The sequence below is a fragment of the Macaca fascicularis genome, chromosome 4 (genome assembly GCF_037993035.2).
Source record: "Macaca fascicularis isolate 582-1 chromosome 4, T2T-MFA8v1.1".
Lineage (NCBI taxonomy): Eukaryota > Metazoa > Chordata > Mammalia > Primates > Cercopithecidae > Macaca > Macaca fascicularis.
The window spans coordinates 41,140,766-41,151,077 of record NC_088378.1 but is presented as its reverse complement, the minus strand read 5'-3'; the positions used below and the strand labels follow the sequence as shown (position 1 = coordinate 41,151,077).

General features: G+C 42.2%; 1 protein-coding gene across 1 annotated transcript; it reads right to left on the bottom strand.

The window, feature by feature from the left end:
* Nucleotides 1-1,253: 1,253 nt before the first annotated feature.
* On the bottom strand, nucleotides 1,254-4,734 carry LOC102142723 (keratin, type II cytoskeletal 8-like). Its single transcript, XM_065543452.2, has 2 exons — nucleotides 4,600-4,734; nucleotides 1,254-3,021 (listed from the first exon to the last, which is right to left on the bottom strand). Exons 1-2 carry the CDS (start codon nucleotides 4,623-4,625, stop codon nucleotides 1,524-1,526), a joined length of 1,524 nt encoding a protein of 507 aa, XP_065399524.1. The 5' UTR covers nucleotides 4,626-4,734; the 3' UTR covers nucleotides 1,254-1,523.
* Between the last annotated feature and the right edge of the window lie 5,578 nt (nucleotides 4,735-10,312).

Below are 10,312 nucleotides of genomic sequence, written 5' to 3'. Positions count from 1 at the left end.
AAAGTACAGCTCAGGTGAAAAGCTGATGAAAACAGGTGCAGACTGCTCCCCTGTCTAAACCACGAGGTTGCTGAGGAGTCCAGAGGAGCTTGTCTCCCTCCAAGGCACCTGCCCACTAAGGGTTAGAGATGGAGACCTGGCCTGGCCTAGAGCCACCTGGTACACAGGCAGCAGTTGAGAGTGGACTACACTGTGCCCTTCTGCCTGAGCCTGAGGTCTCCTGCATCTCATCTGGTCCCTTCTCCTTAAACTCACAAGGTGCCCACCCTAGGCCTGGCTTTTTACCCTTCCCCAATCCACAGCATCAAATCATGATTCAAACTTTCAGGGAGCACTCTAGAATAAAAGAAGAAAGGTATTTATAGGAAGCCAAAAAAAAAAATGAGTAAATAACTCTTTCAAAAGAAATTTCCATCACTGACATTAACGGGAACTGCCTCTTGGGTCCTCGAGATGTTTACTTTTGCAAGGTATCAGAACTCTTGGCCGCCCTCTAGCCCTTTCATTACCTGATTGGTCAATTTATGAAGACTAACGAGGCATTCTCAGCTGTGCTTGGCCTTTCCTCCTCTTGGGAGTGAGCCGGCCTGAGGGTGCAGGAGCTCTCCTCAGCTTTCCTGGAGCAGGGGTCTGTCTGCCGCAGGCAGTGTTGCTCGGGCAGAGTGAGTAAACGGGCCCGGCTGCCAGTCAGAGAGTAAGCCCCTTTGACTCTCATGCTAAGCTGCATCCTTCACCTCAGACTCCCGTTAGTAATAAAGGTGAGACTTTAGCTTCAATATTTACCTTTTTCTTTCATTTTTCAACTAGTTTAGAACTTATGCGCAAAAAAAAAAAAAAAAAAAAAAAAAAAAAAAAAAGCAGGGGAGGTGGCATTATCTCTTGAAGACCTCAGCAACTGGCAGCCAGAATACAATTTTCGGTCAGTCAGCAGAGGCTCAAAAAATCCTTTTTCTTCTGCTAACTGTTGCATAGCCTCCACTGGCTACTCAAAATCCTTTTTTTCCTGCTAACTGTTGCATAGCCTCCACTGGCTACTCAAAATCCTTTTTTTCCCTCCTAACTGTTGCACAGCCTCCATCTGCTACTCAAAGTGTGGTCTGCAGAAGAGCAGCGTGGGTTTTACCTGGGTGCTTGGGGGAAATGCACAGTATCAGGCCCCACCTCACATAACAATGGAATCTGCATTCAAACTACATGCCAAGGGGATTCATATGCACAAGAGAACTAGTAGCAAACATTAACAAGAAGGTAAGTGTTGCTCTCTCTCAGCTCACTCTTTTTTTTTTTTTTTTTTTTGGCAGAGCTAGCTGAGGTTTTATTTTGGACCAAAAAAAGAAGCAATTGAATTGTTTTATAGCTGGAGGCATGCGCAAGGGGGGTCCCCACGCAGTAAACTCCCCTGTGGGTGGGCTGAGGGCCCTCAGGTGGGTCTCCTGCTCCCAGTGGTACCCTACATAGCGGTCTCCCTCCCAGGCTCTGGGGCAGCACAAGAGGGGTAGGCTGGGAGGGGGTGCCGCAGCTGTTCACTTGGGCAGGACGTCAGAGGACTCGGACACCAGCTTCCCATCGCGTGTCTCGATCTTCTTCACAACCACGGCCCTGGAGGAGCTGGTGCTGCTGAAGGAGCTGGAGCCCGCGCCAGAGCCAAAGCTGGAACCCAGGCCGTAGCTGAGGCCGGGGCTTGTGAGGCCCCCATAGGCCGAGCTCAGACCACCTCCATAGCCGCTGGTGGTCTTCGTATGAATACTCATGTTCTGCATCCCGGACTCCAGCCGGCTCTCCTCGCCCTCCAGCAGCTTCCTGTAGGTGGCGATCTCAATGTCCAGGGCCAGCTTGACGTTCATCAGCTCCTGGTACTCACGCAGCTGCCGCGCCATGTCTTGCTTGGCCTGCTGCAGGGCGGCCTCCAGCTCGGACAACTTGGCATTGACATCCTTAATGGCCAGCTCTCCACGCTGCTCGGCATCTGCAATGGTGGCCTCCAGGGAAGCCCTCTGGCCTTTGAGGTCCTCAATCTCAGCCTGAAGCCGGCTGATGTTCCGGTTCATCTCGGAGATCTCAGTCTTGGTGCGCCGCAGGTCATCCCAGTGCTTCCCAGCCAGGCTCTGCAGCTCCTCATACTTGATCTGGTACATGCTCTCAGCCTCAGCCGGGCTGCGGTTGGCGATCTCCTCGTACTGTGCCTTGACCTCAGCGATGATGCTGTCCATGTCCAGGGAGCGGCTGTTGTCCATGGACAGCACCACAGATGTGTCCGAGATCTGGGACTGCAGCTCCCGGATCTCCTCTTCATACAGCTGCCTGAGGAAGTTGATCTCATCAGTCAGCCCTTCCAGGCGAGACTCCAGCTCTACCTTGTTCATGTAAGCTTCATCCACATCCTTCTTGATGAGGACAAATTCATTCTCCATCTCTGTACGTTTATTGATCTCATCCTCATACTTGTTCTTGAAGTCCTCCACCAGCCCCTGCATGTTGCCAAGCTCTGCCTCCAGCTTCAGCTTCTCCTGGCCCAGAGTCTCCAGCTGCCGCCTAAGGTTGTTGATGTAACTCTCGAATATGTTGTCCATGTTGCTCCGAGCCGTCTTCTGCTGCTGCAGGAGGCTCCACTTGGTCTCCAGCATCTTGTTCTGCTGCTCCAGGAACCGTACCTTGTCTATGAAGGAGGCAAACTTGTTGTTGAGGGTCTTGATCTGCTCCTTCTCCTGGGTGCGCACGGCCTGGATGTTGGGGTCCACCTCCAGGTTAAGGGGGCTCAGCAGGCTCTGGTTGACCGTGACTGCGGTGATGCCTCCCATGCAGCTGGCCCCACCATAGCGGCCGCCCAGGCCACCCCGAAAGTTGCTGCTTCCCACTCGGGAGAAGCTCGAGTTGCTGATGCGGGCAGCGGGCCCACTCGTGTAGGAGCGGCTGCTGAAGGCCCCGGGGCCAGAGGTGGACACCTTGTAGGACTTCTGGGTCACTCTGATGCACATGGTGGAGGCAGGAGTGGAGGCAGGCGGGCCGAACCAGGAGGAGATCCTAGAAGGAGCGGAGATCTCTCAGCTCACTCTTAACAGTTATTTTATTAAACATTTATCATTTTATTTAGCTTTTTATTTTTAGATAGTATTTTACAACAAATTTCTTCACAAACTTGTGCAATAGTGATAAAATGTATCAATATAAAACCAATTTTGCAAATGCATAGCACAACTTATATTTTTAAAAAGAAGGTAAAATACTTTTTAAATAAAAATTGTATTTTATATAATAGAAAAATAGATAAGGTATATTGAGCACCTTTGTGTTCATTTTTTTCTTTCTATTTTCTTTTTCTTTTTTTTCTGAGATAAAGTCTTGCTTTGTTTCCCAGTCTGGAGTGCAGTGGCATGATCTTGGATCGGCTCACTTCAACGTCCACTTCCCAGGCTCAAGCAATCCTCCCACCTCAGCCTCCTCAGTAGCCAGGACTACAGGCATGCACCACCATGCCCAGCTAATTTTTGTTTTGTTTTGTTTTGTTTTGTTGAGATGGGGTTTCGCTATGTTGCCCAAGCTGGTCTCAAACTCTTGACCTCAAGCAATCCATCTGCCTTGGCCTCTCAAAGTGCTGGGATTACAAGCATGAGCCACCACACCCAGCCTCATGTTAGTTTCTATAGTAGTTGAGTTCAGTATATTGGTTTCCAGTCAATACCTTCAGAGTTTATTTAAGTAGAATAAAACTTTCATATGAGCCTTTCTGACAACCTTGTTTTCATTTTTGGTCAATGATTCACTGCTTTTGACAGAAAAGGGTGAGAGGCAAAGGAAGATGTGACTCATTTATTTCTTCTTTTCAACAGAATGTCAGCCTGAGTCTTACTGCACACATTTCAAGATCATATTGTTGTGAGATAATAATACCTTAGGCTTATGTGGTATGCTGCCATTAGCAAAGTGCCTTCCCAGGTATTATCTTGTCTATCCTCCCACTAACTGGCAAGATGGGTGACATTAAGCTTTGCCTACTGATGAAAAGAGTCAGGCATACTGAGGTTGACTTACTTGAGAATACATGGTTGGAAATGGCGAATCAAAGATAGACAAACCGTTCTGCCAACTCCAAGCCCAGGGTCTGCTCCAGACTCAGCCTAGATGGCATTAGTCTAAATGTGCTGTGTTTCATAGAACTAGAGTCTGGATATGGAAATACTAGAAGCTAATATTGGCACTGCTTTAAATGCTTTACCTTTGAAAATTTACATCTACTAACACACTTAATTCTCATAATGACCCAATAATCTAGTTACTTTTATTATTCTCCTTATATAGATCACATATAACTATATATGCCCTCAGTTTCTGCTTCTAAGAAAATTTATCAATTATCAGGTAAAAAAATGGCTTTTATTAAATTTCAAAACACAAGTCTCCTTATTGCTAGGATAAATACATGAGTCTGGGTTATAAATGACTTCAGACATCAAATGACATACATTTAGTAGCATAATGGTAAACATCTCAAAACCAGATTTCTGAGGAGAAAAGTCCCCAGTTTGTAGATTTTGCCAATTTCTGAAGTATAAATATTTATATTTTGGTTGATTCTAAGCTATCCACTTGACATCGCTGTACCTGGAGATGGGAAGAGATGCGTCCATTCTGCTCTCACAAGCTGGTACTGACACATCACTGGCGCAGAGCTACGGACAGTCTACTTTCGGCTGGTGTTCTTCACACTCTTCAGTAAAGCCAAACAGGTTTGCCTTTGCCTTTTAAAATATTTTTGCAAGAATTTTGAACACTTTTTTGAGTTACTGTTAATTTTTCCAAATGTTTTTCTAGACTGGATTATGCTAATAGTCCCTACACAGCAGGAAGACCTGTATGTAAGCCTGTAAGCCAAGGGTTGGCAAACTCTTATAACGTGCCACACACAAATATTTTAGACTTAGCGGGCCACATGCTGTCTCTGTCACATATTCTTTGTTTTTATAATCCTGTTAAAATACAAGATTTGTTCTTAGGCCAGGGGCTGTTGAAAACCAGTTGGGTTTGTCCCACAGGCTGCAGTTTACTGATCCCTGATCTAAGCCCTGGGAACACAGATCAGGGAGACAAATGAGAGTGGTCATGTGGTCAGACACTCCTGATTTTACTGTTTTTGTGATACTGGCAGGTCAAAGCCTTCTAACTTACAGAACTATAAGGGTTAAAGTAATTAATTCCTATGAAAGTTCTTTCTAAAGTATAACGTTTCAAGGACCATGGGGTATCATTGTTAGCATTATCCTGAATTGCTCACTAACGACTGCAGTTACAATCCCAGTTTAATTAAAACCTTTACTCAGAGCAGAAAGTACCAGCTCTTTAAATATCTGGAAGCCCCAACAGCACGGGAGGACTGAAACAAACTCAGATCATTATTATAAATCCCTCTATCTGTTCTAAGCCACTCCTGGGAAATATCCAGGCCTTCTGGCAACGGATAACAATTTCAACCTTAGCTCTATTTCACGTTGTTTAGGTCTCTGACCCTGCAAAGATATTGTCTGACATAAAGTAGGTGCTCAATCTATACTGAATGAATGATTATTTTCAATTACCTAAGTGCTCACCTTCTGTGAACCATAGCTCCCCCAAGCCATAGTCCCAAACCATATGCTCAGTCAGCCACCTGCCCAACCCAACACCAAGAGGACACCCTCTCCACGTATGGAGATGTTTTCCTCACTTAGTGGACAGGAAAGAAATGAAGAGAATACTATGTGGGTACCTAATCTACCCCTCCATAATTATTGAATAGATGTCTGAATTTCTTTACATCTGAAAAATCAATATATTGGGATCAGAATTACATCCTAATGAAATTTAAAAAGAAAAGGAAGAAATTCCACTTTTGCACTGACTGAGAAACCTAATCTGACAATTAAAGGAGTATTCCAAGAGCTGGGTTGACAGGAAGACACCCCAGGAAGAGGTAAGCTTCACTTCCATCCCATTCTTATAATACGTAATGTTTAGACAAGGCCTCCTTACTCACAAATGCTTTACAATAATTTATTAATCTGGTAGACCTTATGACCTAGCATTTTAGAGTACTTTAAAAACAAAGACTAATTGCGCTAGGCCTTAGCAAAAAGGTGGAGGAGCAATAAATGATTCATTAAACTTTGTGGGGTTGAGGAAGGCTCTATCCATTTCACAGAAAGAATATTTCCTATGTCCGGGCAGCACAGAGGGACCCAGGAAAGGTCACATAAGAATTCAAAAGCAGAACTGAATTAGAACAAATGCATTTTCGTTTCTTTATAAAAATATTGTAATGTGAAGTTCCCTTTTACTCTTATAGCTTTTAAACATGATTTCTATTTGAACACACTTGGTAGAATTTTGAATTCTAATGTCAAAATCAAAACCCATTTCTCTCAATTCTACTTACTCATTCATCTCTCACCTTCAATCTGCAATATGAGCTGGGACCCCATTTTTAACTTCAAGTGGGGACAGTTCCATCTATCTGAAATGTGTTTATACTTTGTGTTTTAAGTAAATTTTCTAACTATAAGGCCAATGTGTTAAAGGATGATAAAGAAAGGTAGATTTAAGAATCTAGTTTCAGAAAGAGAACGCAAACTTTATTTTCAGATGCCAGAGAGGAAAAAAGTACAACTACACCTTTTACTTCTATCAGTACATTAGGAAAAAGAACTTGGCAATGAATTACAACATTTGTTGAATCCAAAGAGACGTCATAAAGTCCCACTGAACACAGAAGTGAGAGTAATCAGGAAAGCTGGTATCGAAATAAACAGAAAGAGATCTTCATAGAGCAATTCAAATTGGTCGATATGTTTTTACAGAGTTATGAAATCATGCAGCATTTAGTTGTATTTCACTTTTATTCATCTCTAGTGAGGCCATATCCTAACCAGGACATTCATTTCCAGTAAAAGAAGGATGGAAATACTACAAATCTGTGATATTTAAACCAAACGAGTGAAAAAAGAATTTTTTAAAAATCAACTCTGGTGGATTAAAAGAATTAATCCAAAAAGATTCTAACTTTACATAATGGATCCTAGCAATGAATTGCTATCACCAAATCTCACAGTATATATAAAAACTACACTGGTGTGCATCTTCACCATGCCGTTGTGAAATTAAATGATAGTAACTGTCAACTCTTTCAATGACTTTGTTCCCTGTGAATTCGCCATTTTGTGGATTATCTGTAACAACACTTTCATCCCAGACCCATTTTATTCCCTGCTATGCTACATGTTATGAAGCATCTTCCCTGACATCCATTGCTATCTTCAAAAGAATAAATTTATTTAGAAAATAATCTAAGCCTAATGTTTTCCAAACTTCATTGCACGCAATGCTAGTCCTAGGAGATGTTCTATAAAAAAGAGGGTCATCACCAAATAGATTTGAGCATAACTGCTTAGGATTCCTCTCTTGATGATTCACAATGCATTTTGGATTTTAAATTTTCTGAAAAGTCTTGCAGTAAAGAAACTCGAGCTTAGCCTGGGGGCCCGTGCCTATAGGCCCAGCTATCTGAGAGACTGAACTGGGAGGACTGCTCCAGCCCTGGCAGCCTGGGCAGGACCCCATCTTAAAAAAAGGAAAGGAAACTTATTTGACCATAGATAATTTCATTTTTTCTTTTTTTCATCTAACACTTGTTAACATTCCACAGAATTACTGTTTCCAGGCATACTTTGGAAGACCTTCTATAATTAAACAAAGAGGAAGTGAAGCCAGCTGAAAAAAAATTAATAGCTATACCTACTTTCAAAGACTTACTATGAAAAAATAATGCAAAATATCTCATTAGTATTTTTTTATTTTGCTTACATATTGAAATGATAATGTTTTTTGATATATTGGATTAAATAAAATATTAAAATTTTTTTAAAAGGTTATAGCCACATTTCAAAGCCAAACCTTTGAGTACCAGAATCACCCACACAATGCTAGGCCCTGGGATTTGTACCAACTCATTCTCTGCTTTCCCATGCCTTGTCCCAGCACCAGAATGCCTGAATCCCTCTTCATTTCCTCCCTGTGGCCTGCCCTAGTTACCTGCTAAGATCAGCATTGTTTTTTAGGATAAAACTCTTTGAAGTTCTTTGAGCTTAGGTGGAAATTAGACTTCTGTCTTTAGTTGAAAGCCAGCAGTATCTGAAAAATACATGCACCTAAACAAGACAATATTAGGAGTGTGTCTAAGAAAAATAGAATAAAAACATAAAAACTAATTTTTAAAATGTGAGCTTCGGGGGATCGGGGTGCATAGTGGTTTTTAGACTAAGTAAAGGCATTGGAACTCTAACTACTTCCCCATAAAATTGCATTTGCTCAAAACACCCGCAGGCAATTGCTGAGAATGACCAAGAAGCCGAGAGGAAAGTAGAAAAGAAAGCCATGAGAAATGGCCTGTTGAATTCTGTAATGTTTCTTTCTGACAGCAAAATAACAAGAAAAATAATCTCACTTAAGGAAATGCTAATAAGTTATTCTTCCTATTTCCTCTCCATTGTTCTCACAGCATCCAGAAATTTTCAAACATAGCGAGCACAAGTGTAATCCCAAGGTTCTCAGCGAAATTGTGTTTCATGTCTGTCTCACCCACTAGAGTGTGATGCTTATAAGGGCAAGTGCTGTGACTGCTTGTTCGCTTCTGTGTCCTGCAGACCAGCACAGTGCCAGCACTTAACAGCTGTCAATACAATATCTGTGGAGAACGAAGGGAGGGAGGGAGGGAGGAAGGGATGGATTGGTTGTTTTTTTGAGACAGAGTCTCACTCTGTTACTCAGGCTGGAGTGTAGTGGCATGATTACGGCTGACTGCAACCTTGACCTCGTGGGCTCAAGCAATCCTCCCACCTCAGCCTCCCAAGGAGCTGGGACTACAGGTGCATGCCACCATGTCCAGCTAATTTTTTAGTTTTTTGTTATGACGGGTCATCAGTATGTTGTCCAGGCTGTCTCAAACTCCTAGGCTCAAGCAATCCTCCCGCCTCAGCCTCTCAAAGTGTTGCAATTACAGGTGGAAGCCACCATATCTGGCTTTTTTATTTTGTGAGGTTTGATTGCTTTCCCAGAGTAATGATGAATGTACACTCTCTTGCCTGGTCTTCCAGTAGCCCAGGGCTTAAGGGTATATCTATGGCCATCAAATATGAGATAACTAACCAAATAAGCCTTAAATTGTGACATTACTTTCATTTATAACCAGTCTTTACAATAAAACACTTTTATTTTCAGAGAAGAAAAAAAAAACAGTAGTTTTTGTACTGTGGAATCTATTTGGGTTTTATACCTGGATAAAGTCAATATGGTCAAATGAAGTCATGTGAAGAATGCAATGGGATGAGAAAAGGTTAAGTGTGGTATTTTTATATTGTTTACATGCCGCTAAGAAATTCATACTCCATTATCAGGAGAGGAGGAACATCATGGGAATCTGGTCATTCTGCCTCACACTTTCCCTTACTTTTTCCATTAAAACCCTGACCAGATGACCTACCAGAGCTGCTGTATATTTTTCACTGTGATTTTGCTAATTCTGCAAAGTGAAATTAAGTAGACGCCGTGACAGGATACAAGGCAGCAAGTACTTAAATACCATTAACTGACTTGCATGCTGCATGAGATGATCAATATATTCTCATGGAACAACAAGAGCAAAAAGTATACAACTAAGTATTTTCCTATTCTGATCAATTTGAAGCAAGAAAAGTCACAAATTAACACATTTTTCATTATTATGCTGAGCAGGGTGTAAAAAAATAGTGCTGTTTCGACAAAACAGAAAAGGACTCAGGTATTCTCATATTTCTTTTCTGAGCCTAGGTTTGAGCAGAGCCATTACATGTGATTGTAATTCCTGTAGGTAAGCAGATGGTCAGGCAGCACACCAAGAATTATAATAATCTATCTGGGATGTTTCTAAGACATGAGTTAATGCTTTCAAACCCATAAAGCTTGGGATTTTATGGAGATGAACCACATTATAGACCCACATGCAAGCATGTGCTCATCAAAATGATCTCAACTGAATCAACAGCTCAGCTCATTTGCACCTCCCGACCTTCTGGAACTGACCTGAAAGATGCATCCTCAAACCCATTTCTTCTTACTAAGGCTTGCAATTAGACATAGAAAAATACATGTAACTAGCAGTGCTGGCATGTATTTGAGGGTTCAGATCCCTTGATCCAGAACAAATATGGGCAACAAGGTAAACTGTGCTGCTATAAGCAAGAATTCTTAAATTACAATCCACCGTCTCGCTAAGATTTCAAGGAACATACCAGAGGTGATTTTGAAAGCA